This window comes from Sciurus carolinensis, chromosome 1 (assembly GCF_902686445.1).
Source record: "Sciurus carolinensis chromosome 1, mSciCar1.2, whole genome shotgun sequence".
Lineage (NCBI taxonomy): Eukaryota > Metazoa > Chordata > Mammalia > Rodentia > Sciuridae > Sciurus > Sciurus carolinensis.
In genome coordinates this window covers 106,668,815-106,694,102 of record NC_062213.1, presented here as the reverse complement: position 1 = coordinate 106,694,102, position 25,288 = coordinate 106,668,815, and the positions used below count along the sequence as shown (strand labels likewise).

General features: G+C 32.3%; 1 protein-coding gene across 2 annotated transcripts in view; it reads left to right on the top strand.

The window, feature by feature from the left end:
* The window catches only part of Sycp1 (synaptonemal complex protein 1), a 147,917-nt gene that overhangs the window by 108,121 nt on the left and 14,508 nt on the right, over positions 1 to 25,288 (top strand). The window contains exons 23-27 of one of the 2 annotated variants that reach the window (XM_047567216.1): positions 8,611 to 8,727; positions 9,133 to 9,243; positions 10,333 to 10,425; positions 10,748 to 10,822; positions 21,858 to 21,917. In XM_047567216.1, the coding sequence (XP_047423172.1) occupies positions 8,611 to 8,727; positions 9,133 to 9,243; positions 10,333 to 10,425; positions 10,748 to 10,822; positions 21,858 to 21,917 (456 nt within the window). The remainder of the gene's footprint in view (positions 1 to 8,610; positions 8,728 to 9,132; positions 9,244 to 10,332; positions 10,426 to 10,747; positions 10,823 to 21,857; positions 21,918 to 25,288) is intronic. The other variant, XM_047567226.1, reaches the window with a different exon arrangement.

Below are 25,288 nucleotides of genomic sequence, written 5' to 3'. Positions count from 1 at the left end.
TTTGTCTAGTATGAGATAACTGTATTTATGTGTAATCCTTTCCTCTTTTTGTATTGCTCTCTGAGTTGCCCATTGGATTGGCCTTAGGACTGAAGCTAATTGAAATAAGTCTCAGCTGCCCTTCTCATCAGTAGGAGGTGGGATGGAGTGGGAAGTACCATCAGTTGGAGTTTTGTCTGCACATATCAGATGGGTACACTCCCAGTGTGGGACTGCTTCAGATTTCTATGAGGGAGTTCTACTGGGTAGGGCTTAGGTCTAATCAGGTCTGAGAGACTTTGTTGGGGTGATGTCTGCACTGGAGAGATTTGATCAACACACTCCTCTAGGGCTTGGCAGTTGCAATCTCTGTTGAGTGTCTGGATCTCAAGAGCCTACCAAGAATTCTACTCATGGGGCAGGAGAGCAAGTTCTCCACACACTCTGCTACCCATGAATACAGCCTTCCCAGACAGTCCCTGAGTGTATTTATACCCACCTTTTCAGATTCCTGACCTGCTTCAGCGGATCATGTGAGCTGCCAAACTCAAAGGAGAAGCAAATTGGCTCACCTTTACTTTTCTGACTTGAATCCCCCTGGTACAATATTCTCTGTGCCTGCTTCACTCATGTTCTCCTAGGTCCACCCTAGGCCACATGATAGGCACTTACCACAACAGTGTGACAGTATTTACTATGATTTTCCAGGTCCTGCAGCAGCAACTGCAGCATAGCTCCCTCCTTAACTGTCCATGGTCAGTTGAAAGGCAGAGAGCAATTTTCAAGCACCAGTGCACAGTGACGCCTCTTTATCAGCTAAGTTCAGGATGCTTTTCTGATCTGAGGTTTTTCCATACCAAATCTGTGTATCTCTCATTCTTCTCCCTCCTTCTGTGGTAAACCAGGACTGCTACCACTGCTATTACTACAACTGGCTTGGCTCCAAATGTACACTTTATTCTTTGTTTAATATACCCAAATTTCTAAGTCTCTACAAGTCCAATATTGAATTTTAGTGAAATCTCTCTTTCACCTGCCTTGCTGAGTACAGTACTCTGAGCCACAGAGCAACTAGGAATGCAGCCTTTTTCTGTCCCATCATTTTGAATCAGTTCTGTTTTTTACAAATCGAAGACTTGTGGTAACCATATGCTGAGCAAATTCATCATGCCATTTTTTTCCAATAGTCGAGATGACCATTAGCATTTTAAAGCAATAAGTTATTTTTAATTTATTCTATTTGTTGGGTTTTTTATTTCTTAAATTTCTTTGTACTGGGGATTGAACTCAGGGCCTCACACATGCTAGGCAAGCACTCTACCACTGAGCTATGTCCCCAGCCCTAGCATATTTTTAAATTAGAGATGTAAACTTTCTAAAGACAGTGCTATTTGACACTTAATATGTTTTAAATAAAACTTTCATATGTACCAGGAAATTAGAAATTTTGTATGACTCACTTTATCATGGTATTTTCTTTATTATAGTTGTCTGGAATCAAACCCATAATATCTCTGAGGTATTCCTATACATCAAATATCAGTGTACTAATATAGTAATAAAATGCAGATATTATCAGTTCTGAATTAGAAAATCAAGACCAAATATATACTGCCTGTGAGAGCCATAATGTTATTTAATTTAAAAACATAAAAGATGTTGACAGTAGAAAAATGAAGAAAAGTATACTATATATCATGCCAACAGTAACCATAAGAAACCTGTTGTAATAATTTTAATAACAAAAATAGATACAGAGGCAAGGAATATTTTCAAAGCCCAAGAGAGGTATTTCATAATGATAAAGATGTCAGTTCATCAGAAATATATACCAATCATGAATATATTTGCACATAATAGAACTTCAACACGTATAAAGCAAAAACTTAAAAATCTAAAATAAGAAAGAATTTCATAATCATAGTTGGAGATTATTATACCCCTTTTTCAATGAGTAAAATATCTCTAAGGATATAGACAATATGAACAACACTATTATCTACTTTAAGTTAATTGACATTTATAGAACACTATACCAGAAATGGTAAATCCTGTTAAAGTGCACATTTACTAAGATATAAACCATATGCTGGGCTGTAGCCTCCATGCATTTCAAAAGATTGAAGTCTTACAAAGAAAGTTCTCTCTGCATAACAGAGTGAAATTGGAAATAATAATCCATAAAATATCTAGAAAAGTCAGAATATTTGGAGTTGAAATATACTGGAAAATAATTTAGAGACCAGAGAAGAAGGAGAAAAAGTAGAAATTATTTTAAACTGAATGATAGAAATAAAATATCAAATTTGTGGGATGCAGCTAACCCAGTTCTTAGAAGGAAATTTGTAGATTTAAATGTTTATTTTAGAAAAAAAAGAAATGATCTAGATTTCCATCTTGAAACAAAACTTTGAGCAAATTAAATCCACAGAAAGTTCACAAAAGGAAATATTAAATATAGAGATCAAAGAAATGAGACATAGAAAAACATAAGTGAAGTAAAAATTAATTCTTTGAAAACATGAATAAAGTTGATAAGCTCCTAGCAGGGGTGACCATGAGAAAGAGATGGGGGAGGGAGGAGAATATAAATTTTACTTAAGGTGGAAAGAGGATATTATTAGTGTAGATACTACAGCTATTCAAAGTCTAATAAGAGAATGCCACAGATTACTTTATTTCATGCCAAGATATGTGAATCTTAGATAAAATGGACAAATTTTCTACCCACCTACCTACCTCCATCCCTATCTTTGGTACTAAGGAGTGAATCCAGGAGCACTCTACCTCTGAGCTGCATTTCAGCTCCCTTTTTGTTTTTTATTTGGAGACAAGGTCTTGCTAAGTTGCTGAGGCTTGCCTCAAACTTGCAATCCTCCTGCTTCTGCTTCTTGAATCACTGAGATTACAGGCATGTGCCACTGCACTCAACTTCTTATTTACCTATTTTGGAAACTGAATTTGTCACAAAAAAATCTCCCAGATAAAAACCTAGTTCTGGAAGATTTCACTGGTGAATTCTGTCAAACACTTCTGTAAGAAATAATACCAGTCTTTCACAGACTCCTGAAAAATGGAAGAGTGGGAACTGTTTCCAATTTGATACCAAATACTAATGAAGGCATTACAAGAAAAGAAAATTACAACCTTTTGTCCTTATGAATATAGATAAAAAATCTTTAATAACATATTAGTAAATCTACTTCAGTAAATACATATAAACCATATTACATTAAACAAGTGGGATTTATCTTAGTAATGTAAGATTGGTTTAAAATTTGAAACTTGGTATAATTTAGTTTATCATCTAATGAGAAAAATCATATAATCACTTTAATAATTGGAGAAAAGTATTTGACGAAATTTAACACTTATTCATGATAAACTAGGAATGAAAGAGGACTTACTCAATCTGAAAAAGAGCATCTACAAAACATCTACAACTACATCATCATACTTAGTGACGAAACTGAATGCTTTTCTTCTAATATAAATAATAATGTTGGCTCTTGCTACTTCTATTCAGTATTGTATCATTGGAGGTTCTAGCTAGTACAATTAAGTCAAGAAAATGAAAGATATACAGATTAGAAAGGAATATGCAGAACTGTCTCTTCATGAGTGACATATTTTCTACATTAAGAACTTTAGCATTTTTACAAAGTCACTACTATATTAGCAAGTAATATATTAGCAAGTAATTGACAAGCAATTAATATATTAGCAAGTAATATATTGGCAAGTAATTGACAGAGTTCCATGGTAAAAACCAATGACCAAAAATCATTTACATTTCTGTATATAAACAGATACTACTTGAAAAATGAATTTTAAAGCATAATACCATTTAGAGTAGCACCAAAATCCATACAATAGAGATAACTGATCAAATATATGCAACACATTTTACACTAGAAAGTTTAAAACATTCCTGAGAACCAATTAAAGAAAACCTCTGTAAATAATATGCTATGTTAATTGGACATTTCAATATTTTTAAGATTTCAGATTTGCCTTCATTATTTAGATACTCAGTTAATCCCCATCACATTTCCAGTAGTCTTTTTAAAAAATAGGTCCAGGCCTATAATCCTAGTGACTTGGGAAGCTGAGGCAGGAGGATCACAAGTTCAAGGGCAGCTTCAGCAACAAGTTTTGAGACCCTGTCTCAAAATAAAAAGGGCAGTTAGGGGATGTCACTGAGTGGTAAAGTGCCCTTGGGTTTATCCATAGTACAAAAACCAATTTGACCAATTTCTTGTAAAATATAAGTGAACTTTCAAAGGACTCAACAATTTTGAAAATAAAAATTGTGTAGGCTGAAGTGAACTTGAAATCCTCTAATTCCCAAGTAGCTGGGATTACCAGCATGTGCTGTTGTGTGTGATTCAATTTTTCTTTGTTTTAAGGCCATATTATTATGTGACTTTTACTAATTTTTAGAAGATGGAACTGTATATGCCCATTTAATGTGTTTTCTGTATTTATATATAATAGAAATTTTTATTAAAACAAGGATACTGACTTTATTTCTAGCAGTGTTTCTTGTCCTAGAACAGTTTTTCTATCATAATTATACCAGTTTTCTTCTGTTTAATGTTTGCATGGTATGTCTTTTAAATCCATTTTACTTGTTCTTTCTGCATTTTTATGTTTCTATATGTCTCTTATAAATAGCATATAGTTGCAGTTTATAATTTTATCCACTCTGGAAATCTTTGTTTTACTGGTATATTTTGGCCTTAGAATTCATTATCTCCTTTATGTCTCATGTTTAATTTATATGCTATTATAATGTTACTGTTGTCTTTTATTATAACGAATTTGTTTTTCTAAGGGTTTCGTATTGTCTAGGAAGAAGGAAATAGTAGAACCAATTGTGGAGAGGCAATAATTACTGAGAATATTTAGAACTGATGAAAGACATGAATTCACAGATCTATAGAAAGAGGTTTATACTAAAGCAGGAAAAATAAAAAGAAATCCACATCTAGATTTAGTAAAACTAGAGAATATCAGACACATTAGGGTATTGAAAGTAGCTAGAGAACAATGAAAGATCACTAATGAAAGAATAGTAGGAGATGGATGTCTTCCAACAAACAATGGAAGTCAGAAAATAGTGGGAAAATATTCTGAAGTGCTGAGAAGATAACTGTTCTACCTTTAATTAAGTTTATAACATACTTGTAAGAATGCTGGAAAATGGGGATTTTTTAGATTAAAAGTGAGGGAAACATACTTATTATGAACTTTCAGACTAACAGACTCGATAAATATAAATATATATCTTCCATAAATGTCAAAGGACTGAAGTCAGATGGAGTATATATGTCCTCTAACCACAGTTCTATGAATCTAGAAATTACAGCATAAATTTATGAAAGTCTAAAGTTAATGAAAACCTGTACTGTGAATATCATAATGCCAATATATTTGAAGAAAGAGTTATAGATTGACAAAAAAAAAAAAAAAAAACTCAAGAAGAAATAGCCTAGATTGTCCTAGTGAATAAATCAAATTAGTGATTTAAAATCTTTGATAAGGCAAACTTCAAACTTAGGTGGTTTAATGTGGGAGTTTTGTATGTAGAAAACTTATATGAATTAATACAACATTATATCTGTTAAGTTGTTAGGTACTTATTCATTATGTAGAAATCATTACTAGTCTTAAAACACCTGCAGCAATTACAAAAATAAATTGTAAAATGTAATTTTAAAAATATGCCATTTATGTGTAAATGAAAATGCTAGTTTACTTCAAATTGATACACATATTCAAGTGAAGTTTCATCAGGAGTTTTTATTGTCAGAATCCAACAAGCTGATTCTAAAATATCTATCTAAGAACAGCTGGCCAAGATCAACTAGGCAATCTGTAGGAAGGACAAGGGAGGGAAGTGTGTCCTACCAGATATGAAGATTATTTACATAGCTGAGGTAATTAAGACAATGTGACATTGACACAAAGGTAGTCAAATTAGTTGATGGAAGAGTCTAGAAAATAATCCATGAGTAAATGAAAATCTGAAATAATACAGAGATTGCATTGCAGCAATGTTGTTCTGGGACATTGGACTATTTTGTCCTTATGCTAAGTATACAGAAAAGAATTCCTTAAGGATGTAAATGTGAAAGGTAGGATTTCAAAACATTTGAGGAAGATATGGAGAGTATCTTAGTGATCTGGTGATAAAGAACTTCTAAACAAGATAAAATACAACCTTATTTGAAAACATTGATAAATTCATATATGCTCTAATTAATAACTTCTATTTAATTAACAAATCTCAAACTGGGAGAAATATTTAATATACATGTTATCCACAGGGGACTGATTCCAGGATGTCCCTCAGATAACAAGATCTGTGGATGTTCTTTATACAGAATGGCATAGAATTTGCACATAAGCTATTTATATCTTCCCATATACTTAAATCATTTCTAGATTATTATAAAATACATATTACAGTATAGATGCTATATAGATGGTTGTACTGTATTTTTAAGGGAATAATGACCAGAAAAAGTCTGTATATGTTTTGTGAAGATTTCTTCCCTAATATTTTAGATTTGAGGTTGGTTGAATCCACTGATACAGAACCTATGGATATGAAGAGCCAACTGTAGGATGAAAAAAGTATTTGAATCCTATAATTAAAAAAGATTGCTCACAAGTCATTAAGAAAAGATGAAACACCAAATAGATAAATGGGTGAAAGACATGAACAGAGACTTCACAGGACAGCAAACATGAAGAGTTAAATATATAATGTTCAATAATCAAGAAAATGCAAATTAAATGACAAAACTTCAAATTCTTTCATCCTACACTATCAATTATTGATGAATTTGTGAAGGATGTAGAAGTCATAACACTGTTGATGGGAATTTAAATTAGTACATGTACTTAATTATAAAGTGGAACATGTAACCTGCCCTGTGACCCAGCAGTTCTCTAGGCATATGTTATAAATGCTATACTTTTGCACTTAGGAGATGTTTACAAGAACATTTAAAGCATCTATGAAGAATAAAATACATAAAGAAAGCTGTGTTATGTTAATATAATGGAACACTACTATCCAGAGGAAATGAATGTGGTTTACATTCATAACTATCTAGTACATGCTGTGAAAGAAAAAAGCAAGACAAAAAATACAGGCACTGTGAAAACATTTATACAAAGTTCAAAAACAGATATTAGGGATATGTAATTGTGAAATAGAGTTATAAAGAAGAGCATGGGAATAAAGAATATTTATTTATAAGTACGAAGAATATTTGTTACACTTGAGGGGGCAGTAGGGGAAAACTAATGAAAAGGGATACTCAGAAGCCTTTATCAATATTGGTAATATTCCATAATAATATTATTATTTTTGGCTGAGTAATATTCCATTGTGTATATATACCACAGTTTCTTTATCCGTTCATCTGTTGACGGGCATCTAGGTTGGTTCCACAATCTAGTTATTGTGAATTGAGCTACTGTAAACATTGATGTGGCTGAGTTACTGTAGTATGCTGATTTTAAGTCCTTTGGGTATAAACCGAGGAGTGGGATAACTGGGTCAAAAAGTGGTGCCATTCCAAGTTTTCTGAGGATTCTCCATACTGCATTCCAGAGTGACTGCACCAATTTGCAACTCCACCAGCAATGGAGAATATCATGCTAAGTGAAATAAGCCAATCCCAAAAAACCAAAGGCTGAATGTTTTCCCTGATAAGTAGAGGATGGTATATAATGAGGGTTGGGGGGTCAGGGGTGAGAGGAGAAGAATGGAGGAACATTAGATTATGTAGATGGAAATGAGAGGGAGGGGAGGTATGAAAAATGGTGGAATGAGACAGACATCATTACCCTATGTACATGTATGATTACATGAATGGTATGAACCTACATTGTGTACAACCATAGAAATGAAATGATGTACCCCATTTGTGTACAATGAATCAAAATGCAGTCTAAAAAATTGGTAATATTCCGTATCTTAGAGTTGATGACTGATTCATGGATAAAGAGTACAATCTGATTCATTGTTAAATTACCCATGCCTTCCTTTCCCAATTTCTGTCCCTGCCATGTCCACCCTTCCCCAGTTCTAATTCATCCCTGCCCTAAGATAAAAGTGAACCTGGAGTGTGAGTGCTAATCCAGGGCCCTTCTTCTCTATTGACAATGATTACATTTGAGTTGTACAGCTCAGTGAATATTCATACAAAGTATGTGAAAACAATAGAATTGAGGGTATTTCCTTTTTACAGAAAATTTCATTAGAGTATGCTTTTTCTTTGAATATGTGAGTTTTCTATCCAAATGGAATAGGCACTTATTGTAATAAAATATGTGGATTTAAAATTGACCAATTTAAATATTATTGAATTCTTCAAAAATAAATATGTGAATGCTTATTTTGTATTACTTATCAAGTCTACATATTTTAGGTGACAAGATAGACTTTGTGAAAAATAAAGCATGTCTTACCATATGAGAAATATAAGGAAAATGATCCAATCATTATTCCATAATAAGTTATCTAAGATTCACAAAACACAAAATGAATATGGAATATTTCAAGTAATCCACAGCATTTACTAATATTCATGCTATTTTTTTTACTTAAAGATCAATAAATTAGAGTTAGAACTAGAAAGTACCAAACAAAAATTTGAGGAAATGTCTGACAACTATCAAAAAGAAATTGAGGACAAAAAGATATCAGAAGAAAATCTTATGGGAGAGGTAGGAAAATCTCACTGTGTTTAGAACTTATACTACAATTCTATGTTTTTTAGCATTTGAAGAAAAAAGTAATATTCTCAGTTTTTAACTTGTGATTTTTAAGAATTTTTGATAAATTTGTATTAGTGACTTATCAGTTTTGATAGAAGCTAAAAGTATCCTTATTATTCTAAATACTTGAGTATTCAGTAGCATATACTTTTTTAAAAGATTAAATATCAGTGTTTCATTGTCATTTCACTTGACAAAATACCATAAAATACCAAAATAGAGTACATTTTCTACTTATTTTTCTAATTTCCTAGTGCTTGAATTTTGCATTTTATATAAGTAGAGCATATGCTTTTTACATTTAAGTTTAATTTGGTTTTGTGTGTTAATTTTAAGAAATTTTTAATATGACAGGTTGAGAAGGCAAAAGTAATAGCTGATGAAGCAGTAAAATTACAGAAGGAAATTGATATACGATGTCAACATAAAATAGCTGAAATGGTAGCACTTATGGAAAAACATAAGGTAACTTTATGTCATAAAAATTATTTATTGGGGCCTTATTTCTGGTCAAAAGTGGTGGACACAAAATATTCTGATTTCTTAGGAAAAATTATTATCTGTACAACAGTGACTAATACAGTTGGAATACTTTAGATCCCCTTTTTCTAAGTTTAGATTTTAATCATACAGTGGCTTGGGTGCCATTTCCTTGAGTAAATATCCTTATATATTTTAGATAGATGTAATCATTCTTTCTGAATTCTAGTAGTCTCATTGCACTTTCTGTCTTTTATTTAAGGAATATACCTAGGGTATATTTCTTATTAATATTTGTATTTTCTGTGTATACCTAACACTAAAATTTTTTTAATAAAGTAATAAGTAGATGATAGACTTAATGTTGGTTGTGTATGTGAGTGTCCTCTGTTTTTTATTGTTGTTTAGAGTAATACTTCTATTAGGAAAGTAGGCCTGTCCCCTTTAGACTTGGAGAAGAGGTAGGCTGTATCTACCTCTTCATTTATAAAAATTTTTGCTAGAATCTAACATTTTTATGAGGTAACCAATGAAGATTTAAAAAAAAATAATTAGAATAATATTATGAACTCATAGATTTAAGCATGTTATGTTTCTGTTCAGTGAAATTTTTATCCATATTGATTCTCAAATTATCCTTCCTTTGACCAGTGGGAACCTCTTCAAGCTGACTGGCAAGTCTTTTTGACTTGACTCTGCTAGTCTCTGATAACTTTCTCTTTGTCATGGCAAAATTTTCAAAGTTCATTTTGTATATCCTCTCTCAGATTTTGAATCAGCCACTTCTCTAAGAATTCTGGGTGTTTCTACTATATTTTTTAAATGATGAAATTCAGTGTTTCTAATTAAAAGGAGTTATTTCTTGCTCTTCTGTTAGTATATTTTCAAGACTGTTCAAGTTGTTTGAATGAAAAAATTGAAATATACATAATATAATTGAAATATATATAATTGAAATATGTATAAATATACACACAAACTTATAAGTATCACTTTCTTCAAATATTAAATATTAGGATATCAAAGACAATTCAGTTTTAATGGACCTAAACCAATTTTCTTTGTTTAATATAGCACCAATATGATAAAATTGTTGAAGAAAGAGACTCAGAATTAGGACTTTATAAGAGCAAAGAACAAGAACAATCATCAATGAAAGCATCTTTGGTGAGATATGGTATTAAATCTTTCTTTAAAGAAAACTATTAAAGACTTGTTTAAATGAAGTCTAGTTATATTCAACTAGCAACCTTCATAACTGTAGGTTTTTAAAGGATATTTTGTGATGAGTTTATATTAAAGACTTGTTTAAATGAAATCCAGTTATATTCAACTAGCAACCTTCATAACTGTAGGTTTTTAAAGGATATTTTGTGATGAGTTTATTTCTCTGTATAGAGAGTTGAATTTACTTGAGTCCTAGTTTATGTTTTTGTTGTCTTGAGAAATATATGGAAGTACTTAAAAACTGCATGTTTCTTTTCTTTAGGAGCTTGAACTAGCAAATCTAAAAAACGAACTTTTGTCCATTGAGAAGCAACTTGAAATTGAAAAAGAAGAAAAGGTAGGGTTTTTTTGCCTTATAGGTGAAAGATTGTAAGATTTAGATGCAAATTTGTACTTTAATCAACATGTTACATTAGAAAATAATTTGATTAATTTGGATAATTAGGGATTAGAAAATATATCTTTCCCTGCTAGCTTTTCCCTGGAAGTATTTAGCAACTTAAATGCTAAACACACATGAGTATGTGTGTACATTTAAGTACAGAAATGCTTTAAATATAACTATTGGAGAAGTATTATCATATATTAATATTAAAATACATTTAATGTGACTTTTTAGCTATTCATTGTTTGAGAAAAATGGCTTATATCTGTGTAGCATTTTTCAGTTTACAAGGTGAATTGACTTACTTTAAAATTTAAAGTGCTAGTTATTTATTTTTTTGCTTTCTGCATGGCCAGGCACTGTGCTGAATACCCTACTTTTATCTAATTTAATCCTTACAATAATGTTGTATGCAATACCTATTATTGTCTTCATTTTTTACAGAGATTGGGCTATTGATTCAAGATTACATAGTTAACTCTTAACAGTGCCACAATAGCAACAAGTTTGTAACATGAGTTTGGAATAAACAAACCTCCAAACCATAACACTGGATAAATGATTGACAAACATAGTAGTCCCCCTTGTCTATCATTTCACTTTCCATGGTTTTAGATATCCATAGTTAACTATAGTCCAAAAATATTAAACAGAAAATTCCAGAAACAAACAATTATTAAGTTTTAAATTGCACATCATTGTAAGTAGCATGATGAAATCTAATACTGTCTTGCTCTTTTATCTTTGTCCTTTTGCCTCAAAGTTAGCCTGATATTTATGTTGTAACCCTCACTTGTTTTGTATTTGTCCCTTACGTTTTACACTTATTAACCTTGATTGAATCTTTGATTTGAGTCTCTTTTTCTCTAATAGTGCTAATCATATTTGTTGTTATGATACATATTTTATTTTGGACTATTTGGATAACTGTGCTTATGATATATTTTTTAAAATGTGACTGATTTTGTTAGCCAATATTTTGTTTAGTGCTTTTATATGAATAAGTTAGAATGGTTTGTATTTTATTTTTGTTGTGGCAAAAGTATATAACATTAAATTTACCACCTTAACACTTTTTACATGTACTGTTGAGTGATATTAAATACATTCATATTATTGTGTAAATATTTTTCTAGTACTTTTTTCATCTTGCAAAACAGAAACTTGTTTCCATTAAGCACGAATTTTCCTTCCACACCCTCCCCAGTTCTTGGCAACTACCTTTGTGCATTATCTTTCTGATTTTGACTACTTCAGGTGCTTTATGTGAATGGAATCTTACAGTATTTGTCCTTTGGTGACTGGTTTATTTTTCTTAGCATAATACCTTTAAGGTTCATTCATGTTATGGCTTATGACAAGATAACATTTAAAAAAAATTCTCTCTAATCATATAAAAATTCATGTTTATGACAAATTTCTTTCAGATTTCTAAAATCAGATTTGTGATATGCAAAAATATGTTTGTATATATTTATATATTTGTTACAGTTATTTATATATCATATGAACATTTGTTTTATATGCAAAGAAATTACATTTAACAAAATGTAAATATTAATAAAAATAATCTAAATATTAAAAATTGAAAATTTGCTAATCTTTTGCAATAGGAGATATTGAAACCATAACGACATATTATATAAAAAAGGAACAAGGACGATAACTTTTGAATCAATTTATTAAGTGAAGCATCTTAGTATAAAAACCAGTATTAGGAACAGTAGTAAAATTGATGGAGGACCATGATTTTTAGCCTTGCAGTATAGAATAAACTTGAATAAAATACAAAATAATAAAGCTATAGAAGTGAATGGTCATAGAATTTCCATATGTAAAAATAGAAGTACCTGTACACTGAAAAATCAACACAGCTAGATGTGAAACTTTTATAATTAATTCATCACTTAATCTTGGTTAGGATTAATAACTACACTGTATAAAAGGGTTTCTAAAGATTAGCATGAAAAATACAGAAATCCAACAAAACTGAACAAAAACAAAGAAAGAAAATAAACACAATCTTTAAATGCGTATTTGAAAAATTCTTGACTCCACTAGTGAATATAGTCATGAAAGAAAAGCAAAAATTTTCTCAAAAACAATTAGATTGGGAAATTAAAATTATTAATAATATGGATGCTTTGCAGATAAATTGGAATATTTAAAATGAACATATTAATTGATTCATCAATTTCTACTTATTATTTTTTTCCACCTATTTGTATATGTCCACAAAAACTTTAAGTGAAAGATAATAATTGCATTTACTTTATTATTGATTTTAAAACACACACCCAAGAGGAACTAATAAAGAAATGTTGGTATAATCATATATAGAGTTACTATTTTAGTTAAAATAAAAACAGCAACAACAAAAGCAAACAAAAAACAACTATAAAACAGGCAAATTTATATTTTCTGGCTTGACAAAACTGAGATAAATTATTACATCATAAAAACTCCACTAAGATGCCAAACCTTATATATTGTATGTGTTAATTATAACAAAACTACCTAAACTTACTCCTCTTTTTTAATAATTTATTTATTTTGATTCATTATAAGCAAATGGGGTACAGCCTGTTTCTCTGTTGTACATGAAGTAGAGTGGCACCATTTGTGTAATCATACATGTACATAGGGTAATGATGTTTATCTCATTCTGTTATTTTTCCTACCCCCCCACCCCTCCCACCCTTCTTTTTCCTGTATACAATCCATCCTTCCTCCATCCTTACCTCCTTCCCACCCCCCATTATGTATCTGCTTATCAGTTAGATCATTTGGCCTTTGGTTTTTGGGGATTGGATTGGCTTATCTCACTTAGAATGATATTCTCCAACTGCATCCATTTACCTGAAAATACCATAATTTTATTCTTCTTTATGACTGAGTAATATTCCATGGTGTATATATACTACAGTTTCTTTATCCATTCATCAATTGAAGGTTATCTAGATTGGTTCCACAATCTGGCTATTGTGAATTGAGCAGCTATGAACATTGATGTGACTGTCACTGTAGTTTGCTGATTTTAAGTCTTTTGTGTATAGGCCAAGGAGTGGGATAGCTGGATCAAATGGTGTTTCCATTCCAAGTTTTCTAAGGAATCTCCACACTGCTTTCCAGAGTGACTGCGCTAATTTGCAACCCCACCGGCAATGTATGAGTGTACCTTTTTCCCCACGTCCTCGCCAACACCTGTTGTTGCTTGTATTCTTGATAATCGCCATTCTAATTGGGGTGAGATGGAATCTTAGGGTAGTTTTGATTTGCATTTCTCTTATTGCTAGAGATGTTGAACATTTCTTCATTTATCTGTTGATTGCTTGTAGATCTTCTTCTGTGAAGTGTCTGCTCATTTCCTTAGCCCATTTGTTGATGGGTTGTTTGTATTCTTGATGTAAATGTTTTTGAGTTCTTTATAGATTCTGAAGTGCTCTATCTGAAGTATGATGGCAAAGATTTTCTCCCACTCTGTAGGCTCTCTCTTCACATTGTTGATAGTTTCCTTTGCTGAGAAAAAGCTTTTTAGTTTGAATCTATCCCATTTATTGATTCTTGCTTTTATTTCTTGTGCTTTGGAAGTCATGTGAAGGAAGTCTGGTCCTAAGCTGAAATGATGAAGATTTGGACCTACTCTTTCTTCTACAAGGTACAGGGTCTCTGATCGGATTCTGACGTCCTTGATCCATTTTGAGTTGAGTTTTGTGCAGGGTGAGAGATAGAGGTTTAGTTTCATTCTGTTGCATATGGATTTCCAGTTTTCCCAGCACCATTTGTTGAACAGTCTATCTTTTCTCCATTGTATATTTTTGGCACCTGTGTCTAGTATGAGAAAACTGTATTTATGTGGGTTTGTCTCTGTGTCCTCTATTCTGTACCATTGAACTACCTGTTTTGGTGCCCATACCATGCCATTTTTGTTACTATTGCTCTGTAGTATACTTGAAGGTCTGGTATTGTGATACCCCTGCTTCACTCTTCCTACTAAGGATTGCTTGAGCTCTTCTGGGTCTCTTATTCTTCCAAATGAGTTTCATGATTGCTTGCTCTATTTCTAAGAGGTACGTCTTTGGGATTTTAATTGGAATTGCATTGAATCCGTATAGTACTTTTGGTAGTATGACCATTTTGACAATATTAATTCTGCTTATTCAAGAACATGGGAGATCTTTCCATCTTCTAAGGTTTTCTTTAATTTCTTTCTTTAGTGTTCTGTAGTTCTCATTATAGAGGTCTTTCAACTCTTTTGTTAGATTGATTGCCAAGTATTTATTATTTTTTGAGGCTATTGTAAATGTGGTAGTTTTCCTAATTTCTCTTTCAGAGGATTCATCACTTATGAATAAAAATGCACTAGATTTACGAGCATTGATTTTATGTTCTGCTACTTTACTGAATTCATTTATGAGTTCTAGAAGTTTTCTGGTGGAATTTTTTGGGTCCTCTAAATATAGACTCATGTCATTGGCAAATAGGGATAGTTTGAGTTCTTCTTTTCCTATTCATATCCCTTTAATTTCTTTGGTCTGTCTAATTCCTCTGGCTAGAGTTTCAAGGACAATGTTGAATAGAAGTGGTGAAAGAGGGCATCCCTGCCTTGTTCCAGTTTTTAGGGGGAATTCTTTCAGCTTTTTACCTTTTAGAATGATATTGGCCATGTGCTTAGCATAGATAGCCTTTGCAGTGTTAAGGAATATTCCCACTATCTGTGTTTTTTCTAGTGTTTTGAGCATGAAGGATGCTGTATTTTATCAAATGCTTTTTCTGCATCTGTTGAAATAATCATGTGATTCTTGACTTTAAGTCTGTTGATATGGTGAATGACATTTATTGATTTTCAAATGTTGAACCAACTTTGCATCCCTGGGATAAAACCCACTTGATCATGGTAAACTATCTTTTTAATATGTTTTTGTATGTGATTTGCTAAAATTTTGTTGAGAATTTTTGCATCTATGTTCATTAAGGATATTGGTCTGAAATTTTCTTTCCTCGATGTGTCTCAGTCTGGTTTAGGTATCAGGGTGATATTAGTTTCATAGAATGAGTTTGGAAGGGTTCCTTCCTCTTCTATATCATGGAATATTTTGAGGAGTATTGGAATGAGCCTTCTTTGAAGGTCTTGTAGAACTCGACTGAGAATCTGTCTGGTCCTGGGCATTTCTTGGTTGGTAGGCTTTTGATGGCTTCTTCCTTTTCATTGCTTGATATTGATCTGTTTAAATTGTGTATGTCCTACTGGTTCAGTTTGGGAGGATCATATGTCTCTAGAAATGTGTCGGTGTCTTTGGTATTTTCTATTTTGTTGGAATATAGATTTTCAAAGTACTTTCTCATTATGTTATGTATTTCAGTGGTGTGTGTCATGATCTTTCTTTTTTCGTCATGAATTTTAGTAATTTGAGTTTTCTCTCTCCTTCTCTTTGGTAGTGTGGCTAAGGGTTTATCAATTTTGTTTATTTTTTCAAAGAACCAACTTTTTATTTTGTCAATTGTTTCAATTGTTTCTTTTGTTTCAATTTCATTGATTTCGGCTCTGATTTTAACTATTTTCTGTCTTCTCCTACTTTCTGTATTGATCTGTTCTTCTTTTTCTAGGGCTTTGAGCTGTAGTGTTAGGTTGTTTATTTGTTGACTTTTTCATCTTTTATTGAATGTGCTCCATGAAATGAATTTTCCTCTTAGTACTGCTAAGAATTTTTTTATTTCCCCTGATGTCTTCTGTTATCGATGCATCATTCTTTAGCATATTATTTAATCTCCAGGTGTTGGAGTAGTTTCTGTTTTTTATTTTGTCACTGATTTCTAATTTCATTCCATATTCATCTGATAGAATACAAGGTAGTATCTCTATCTTTTGTATTTGCTAAGAGTAGCTTTGTGGCATAACATATGGTCTATTTTAGAGAAGGATTCATATGTTGCTGAGAAGAAAGTGTATTCACTCATTGATGGATGGAATATTCTATATATGTCTGTTAAGTCTAAATTATCAATTGTGTTATTGAGTTCTGTGGTTTCTTTGTTCAGTTTTTGTTTGGAAGATCTGTCCAGTGGTGAGAGAGGTGTGTTAAAGTCACCTAGTATTATTGTGTTGTGATCTATTTGGTTCCTGAAATTGAGAAGGATTTGTTTGACGTACATGGATGGGCCATTGTTTGGGGCATAAATATTTATGATTGTTATGTTTGCTGATTTATGCTTCCCTTAAGCAGTATGAAATGTCCTTCTTTATCCCTTCTGACTTAATTTTGGTTTGAAGTCCACTTTATTTGATATGAGGATGGATACCCCTGCTTTTTTGCTGGGTCCAAGTGCATGGTATGTTTTTTCTCATCTTTTCACCTTTAGTTTGTGGGCATCTTTTTCTATGAGATAAGTCTCTTGAAGGCAGCATACTGTTGGGTCTTTCTTTTTAATTCAGTCTGCCAGTCTGCGTATTTTGATTGATGAGTTCAGGCCATTAACATTCAGGGTTATTATTGAGATATGATTTGTATTCCTGGTCCTTTTGGTTTATTTTTGGTTTTTAACTTGACTTGGTTTCTCCTTTGTTTGGCTATTCCTTTAGGGGATAGTTCCTCTCTTTGCTGACTCACATCATTGTTTTTCATTTCTTCCTCATGGAATATTTTGCTGAGAATGTTCTGTAGTGCCAGCTTTGTATTTATAAATTCTTTTAGCTTTTGTTTATCATGGAAGGATTTTATTTCATTGCCAAATCTGAAGGTAAGTTTTGCTGGGTATAAGATTCTTGGTTGGCATCCATTTTTTTTTCAGAACTTGAAAATGCTATTCCAGGCCCTTCTAGCTTTTAAGGTCTGGGTTGAGAAATCTGCTGATATCTATATTGGTTTCCCCCTGAAAGTAATTTGATTTTTTTCTTTGTCGCCTTTAAAATTCTATCTTTATATTGTATGTTAGGTATTTTCATTATAACGTGCCTTGGTGTGGGTCTGTTGTAATTTTGCGTATTTGGTGTCCTATAAGCCTCTTGTATTTGATTTTCCATTTCATTCTTCAGATTTGGGAAATTTTCTGATATTATTTCATTGAATAGGCTGTTCATTCCTTTGGTTTGTTTCTCTTTGCCTTCCTCAATCCTAATAATTCTTAAATTTGGTCTTTTCATGATATCCCATAATTCTTGTAGATTCTGTTCATGATTTCTTACCATCTTCTCTGTTTGGTCAACTTTGTTTAGAAGATTAAATATTTTGTCTTCAGTGTCTGAGATTCTGTCTTCCAGGTGTTCTATCCTATTGGTTATGCTTTCTGTGGAGTTTTTAATTTGGTTTATTGTTTCCTTCATTTCAAGAATTTGTGTTTTTTTTTTTTTTCAGAATCTCTATCTCTCTATTGAAATGATCCTTCGCTTCCTGCATTTGCTCTTTTAACTATTGATTGGTATGATCATTCAATGCCTGCATTTGCTCTCTTATCTCATCGTTTGCTTCTGTGATCATCTTAATTATGTACATTCTGAACTCCCTTTCAGATATTTCTTCTTCCGTGCTGTCATTGGATTTTATTGATGTAGTGTCTAGGTTTGTTTGGGGCACTTTCTTCGCTTGTTTTCTCATATTGCTCATGTATTTCCCCTCTAGGAGTGCAAGTCTGAGGTATTGCAGTTTCCCCCCATAGACTTTTAGTGTCCCTGCCGGTTTCCAGTAAGTCACCTCCTAGTCTTCAGTAGTCTGAAGTCTTGGAGGAACTTGATAATGCAGTGATCCAAGAAGGATGCTGCCCCTTAGGGATGGTGGCCTCCAGGTGGGATATGTTCCCTGCTAGTGGGCAGAGCCGCCTCCACTTGTTGACAGATGGTCAACTGCAGGGGTACTAGATTGCGGACTGTGCCCGGCTTGTCTGGGCCTGGGTCTCTGGGCCTTCGTCCCTGTTGTGGAAGTCTTGCCCAGCGGCTCTACACTGGGCCCAGCCCTCTGGGCCTACCTCCCTGACGGGGAAGTTTCCCGGTGGTTCTGCACTGGCCCTGGCTCTCTGGTCCTGCCTCCCTGGCGGGGAAGTCTCACCCAGCGGCTCTGTGCTGGTCCTGGCTCTCTCAGTATTTTTTCTTGAATCCTGAGTCGTGGAGCAACATGGAATGTAGTCACCCTCTAGTCTACCATCTTGGATCTCGGGATATCCTTTTTCAAGGCTATATAACATTCCATTGCATGCATAGGCCATATTTTTTTAAAATTCATTAATCTCGTTGGAGTGTTGGGTTGCTTTGATCTTTTGGCTATTGTGAATAATGCTGTAATGAATATGGTTGTGCATATATATCTTTAAGATCCTGTTCTGAATTCTTTTGGATAGATATACCCAGAAGTGGAACTGTTAGATCATTTGGTAATTATGTTATTGTTTGAAAAAACTTCATACTGTTTATCATAGTAACTGAACCATTTGACATTCCCAATCACAGAATAAGAGTTTTAATTGAATTGCTCCATATCCTTGTCTGTCCTTGTTACTTTCTGCTTATTTGATAGTTGCCATCCTAATGTGTGTGAGATGATACCTCTTTGTGGTTACCATTTAAATTTGTCTTGTAATGAGTGATTTTCAGCATCTTTAAATATGCTTGTTGACCATATGTATATCTTTGGAGGATTGATTATTCAAGTCCTTTATCTATTTTTGAATTATGTTTATAATAATTTTAATTGCTTTTTTTGGTCATTGAATTGCTTATAAATTCTGAATATTACATATTGTTGGTATGATATGTATTTTAATAATATTCTTGTCCTTTTGTTTTTGGTTAAATATTAATAATTTTCTTTTTCTCTAAAGAGTGTGTGCATGTTTGTTTGTAAGGTGTATTGTATAAAGTCTTTTAAATTACTTTACTGATTGCTTTTATATCTTAAGTAATATATCTAAATATTTTTCCTACTTCATCTTCCCCTGCAAAGGTAATTTTAATATTTATTATTTGACATAGTCAAGATTTATTTTAAAAAGTATATTCTATTCTGTAACCATGATTCCTGTAACTAACTTGAGCTTTATATTAATGTAGATTCAGTTCATTGTTTAAGTTTAACTTTTTTTTTTAGTTCTTAATTTGTATCCCAGTCAATAGAATAATCCCATTTTACCTATAAGCCCACTGGTATGAGGAAACTGTTATCAGATGATGTCTTTACTTTCAATTAGTATAGGTTGGCTTTATGGGATTAAGAAAACCACCTTCCTTACATCTTTCATAGTTTGATGGGATTTTAATCTCTGCCTAGTGATGTAAAATTCGTTTATTTTATATCTGTATGTGAACAATGAGTTTTGAGATCTGCTAGTTGATCCTTCCATCCTTAAAATCGTTTACTCTGTGGTCATAACCAGTATGGGGATTATGACATTTACTGTGCTTTCTGTTTAAATGGTACATCCAGGATCTAAAGAAATAACTAATTTAGGTCTGTACATAAAGGTCTCATGGACTCGTGAAATGTATTTAGTTTAAGTTCCATTTATTACCTGACCCTGATATGCTTAGACAGTGACCAGTGAAAAATAGGTCTAACATTATAGATTCCTAAGAATTGGTGTTAACTTAGGGTCAATTTTTAATTATCCATAATAATAATATTTTTACCCTCAATATGCAAGAGAGTAGGAAGGATGCAGGCAGTATGTGCTATATTGTTGCAGACTCCTTCTATAAGAGAACTGGACTTCCTTTTTATTTAGAAAGTTCTAGGTTTGTAAATTTATTTAGATCTGTAATTTGGTCATGGTGCTGTCATTCTGTACTTGCGTAACTGTAGTTGATCTCTTTACCAGGACATATTATAGGAACATTTTAGTTACTCAGATTAAATAGGGATTTTAGTGGGCACATATCTTTGATACCAAGTAACTCATGATCATTTGACCAGCACCAAAGATACATGTTTGTATATGAGTTAATTAGTACCTTGAAAACACATTGTATCAGAACAAACTATACTAAGATATTCAGCAAAAAGAGTTGTAGAGATGGTGCAGTTGTGGAAGATCTTTCTCCTTTCGTCCTTTAGAAGACAATATATTCTGAGAGACAGTGAAATATTGCTAGTTTTAGCAAATGTACTAAAAAGAAGACAACATTCCAGCTCCTTAGAATATACCCAGTAGTCATTATAACTGAAGATCAACCATTGGTAGATAATGGATACATAGTAAGAACAATAAATACTATTAAATACTATTAAGTCAGTTTATTGCCAGCTCCTTTTATGATGGAGTAAGTTTTTTTTTTTTTTTTTTGCACAGTAACAACACTGTGAGAGAGAATCTATGAAGTATGTAAGGCATTTGGTGAAAACAGATACATTCTGTAGCTTAGCATATTACACTTTCCACACTGACCACCACATTTTATCATTTTATCTTGCATGCTTCTATACAAATATTATATTCTTCAGTAAAAGTTATGTATTATTTCCTAACTATTGTGAAATTTTCTGTATTTATTCAGGTGATTATATTTGCTTCTCAGTATTTCCTCTCTTTTTATCCCTCACCTCTGCTTACCTTTTGTTGAAAGTTTATTCATTATTCAAAGTCCCGATTGAGATGAACTTTTTTTCAGCTCACAGGGGAAAAGTTGATTCTGCCTCTAACAGCCCATAATATTTTGTATTTTTTGCAATTCTCCATAGTTTGTTGCTTGTATGTATCCCTTACTCTGTAATCTTATTCATGGTTTTATTTTCCAAATAAGAAAGTTGAGATTCAGAGTTTTAAGACAGTTGATTGAACAGATACATACTAGAGACACATCAGAATAAAAAGAAAAGATAATCAAAACCAAATCATACCTCTGTAGAAAGGAGGTAGTTGTTTTTCTTTTCTTATTTTATAAGCTTGAGAGGTGAGTCTTTTTTTCTTTGTTATTAGTTAATAGGAAATATTTTGTTAATAAGAATATTCATTTGTGATAATAAAAATGATTATGTTGTATACATTTGATATTAATTTTTAATAGGAAAAACTCAAGAGAGAGGCAAAGGAAAACACAATTACTCCCAAAGAAAAAAAAGACAAGGTAAGAATTTTATATAATTCTGATTTCCTGTATAACAAATCATTTTTTAACATTTGTTTATAAATAATCCTTTTTATTCATAAGTAGAAAAATAACATTTAAAATATATCACACAATTTTATCTTCTAAAAAATTTTTTTGCTGTTAATCAAAAGCATTGGCTAAAAATTTCAAAACACCTTTCATTTGGAGATTTACAGATGATTTCAGTCTTTATAATTCTTGTATAATATTATCTTAGGTACTCATGTGTTTTCTTTCTTGAAAAATTTCAAGAGAGCTTATATTTAGATTTTTATCTAATTTGAGTTTTGAGGATACTAAATAAGTGACATTCTGTTTTCCTCATTTAAGTTTTAAAACAATTAAGAAAGGCAAAGGAAAACCAAAAGTATATTTTTATTGTTGATAAAAATAATATATTGGGGAATATGGTTTATAATTAAAGACAAGAGAATTTCTTAGTCTCAGTATTCCAAATTAGACAGATTCACTTATTCTGTCATAAGTAAACCTCGACTGGGACAAGTCTACCCATTCAATGGCAGGAGCACAGCAAATGTATGCTTCCTCTTTTTTTCAAGAGGAGAGTTAATGAAGGAGCTGTACTATATGTATCCAGTTTGTCCTTCCAAATTCACCAATCGCATTAAACCATTGTTCTTTTCCCTAAGGAGGCAGTGAGAGGTTAGGAATGTTACCCTAGTGAAGCTTCCTACACATGGAAGGAAGCACCAGGTACGGGGAAAAATACACCTCAGCCTCTATAACCTAATTGATAATACTGGATTGTTACAGAAGAATTTTGATTCAACAATTTTTAGTTAAAATGTTTAAGTATATTCTTTATATATAATGATGTAGTCTCCCCAGACACCACAGAGGTTGCTGTGATTATAGTTAAACTGAGAGTGATACCTAAAATAGTCTGGGAACAGTTTAGTTGTTAGGCATGTATAATACTACAGTTTTGTTATATTTGAATTCTAAAGAGAATAAGGAAAGAAATATTGAACTTGTCAGTGAATATTTAGTGCTTCATTTGTCCCAGACACTGTAATAGATATTTGAAAACATTTTATTTGGAGAGATTTTCATTACAATAAAATTAACCTGCAAGATTGGATGTAGTCTTAGGAAAGTGTCTAATAAGGATAAACAAATTGGTTAATCGCTAATATTCTTTTATAAACATAGGAGTTATTCATATTATGAAAGCATGTCACATATTCTTATAGAGATGTTTTGATTATGTATGTTTTCATATTTCATACCTATTATTTGTAACTGTTATCAAGTAGATTAGTAAATGTTGTATATTTTGTCTGCAGGGAGTTTGGATATTATATGTTACAAAAATGAAAAAATGATCTACAAAATGAAGAAAGTAAACTAGACTTTTTGGGATGTACTTTATTCTAACACTATTGAAATATCCAAGGCCTTATATATAATAATCATTAATATCAACATTTCTGAGTTTGGGCAAGTTACTTAACTCCTTCATATATAAAGGGCTAATAATAACACCTACCACTTAAAGTTGTTAGAAGAATTAAATGAGATGGTGTTTGTAAAGCATTTAAAATAGCATTTGGCACAGAGCAAATGTCATATTTTTTTAAAAAATAAAACAAAAAGTGCATGTTCTTTATATACAAATCACTGGAAATATAATATTCAGAAAAGAATGTAATTTGTAAGGAAGTGTGTGTTTCCATGATGTATTATGAAGAAGGCCAGATATTCTCCAATGGGTGAGCCTTTTCTTTTAGGCTACCAGGAAAATGTTATTTCCCTGACATGCCACAAGGTGGTACAATGACTTCAAATAGCCATTCTTAGGCCTATTCAGGGGAGAAAATATGTCCTTGAAAAGAACCTTTAGTGGTCCTAAGGGTGAACATTGATGAATCCAGAAAGCAGAAAAACTTTATCAAAATTTTTCATTCATACCCTATGTGCATATATTATTATATGACCTGTGCAATTCTATATCATGTACAACCAGAAGAATGAGAAGTTATATTCCATTTATGTATGATTTGTCAAAGTGCATTCTGTCATGTATAACAAATTAAAAACATTTAAAAAATTATTCATTCAATGAGGATATAATAATAATATGTAGGAAAAAGGATACAGAAATGTAATTCTGAAAAGAATTAGAATTAGAAATCAGAAAATTCTTAACTAGTTCTGAAAAGAGGCAATTGAAATTGATATCTGCTGGAAAAATGATTATGAAACGATAATAGAACTGGGCAAAAACCTATGAATCTTTTCATTTGGCTCCTTGATTTTTTAGGGTAGACACAATTTAAGCCTAGAGATGCTTGGAGATTGTTATGGTTTAGATATGAGGTATCTCCCAAAAGTTCATGTGTGAGATAATGCAAAAGAGTTCAGAAGCAAAATGATTGGGTTAGGAGAACCTTAAACTAATCAAGGTGTTAATCCACTAATAGGGATTAACTTGTTGGTAACTATAGGCAGGGGGTTTGGCTGGAGGAGGTGGGTCATTGGGGACTTGCCTTTGGAGTTTCTATTTTGTCTGTGGTGAGGAGTGTGCTCTCTCTCTCTCTTTCTCCCTTCCTCTCCCTCTCTCCTCCTCTAACCTCCTCTCCCCCTTCCTGGTGGCTATCTATGTCCTAAGCTGTTTTCCTCCTCCATGTCCTTCTACCATGATGTTTTACCTCACCTCTGGTCCAGAGCAATTGAGTTGTCCTTCTACTAAGACCTCTGAAACTGTGAGCCCCAGATAAACTTTTCCTCCTCTCAACTTGTTCTTGTCAAGTCTTTTGGTTACAGTGTTGAAAAGCTGAATAAAACAATGATTTACTTAAAATCACCTGGCAAGAATAGTGAGAAATCCAGGAGTAAAGAACATATTTTTAAAAATATTTTTTAGATGTCAATAGACCTTTATTTTATTCATTTATTTATATGTGGTGCTGAGAATCGAACCCAGTGCCTCACACATGCTTAGCAAGCTCTCTACCACTGAGCCACAACCCCAGCCCTAAAGAACATGGCTCCTATTTTAACATTTTTTTTTCTCACATTTTTTTTATTTGTACATTATAGTTGTACATAATGATGGGATTTGTTATTATGTATTTATATATGCACACATTATAACAATGCTTCAATAGTTTTTAATAGTACGTGTAGTCCACCTCTTAATCCTGTACCCTATATTCTCCTAATTTAATCTCACTGCAAGTTCAGCCATCAAACTTTTGAAGTATTGTCATTGTGACTGTGTGTGTGTATATATATATGTGTGTGTGTGCGCGCATGCGCGTTTCAGCCTTTTGTGTGAGTGATTGCCATGATAGTATTCATGGAGAAGTGGTGACCAAAGGAAG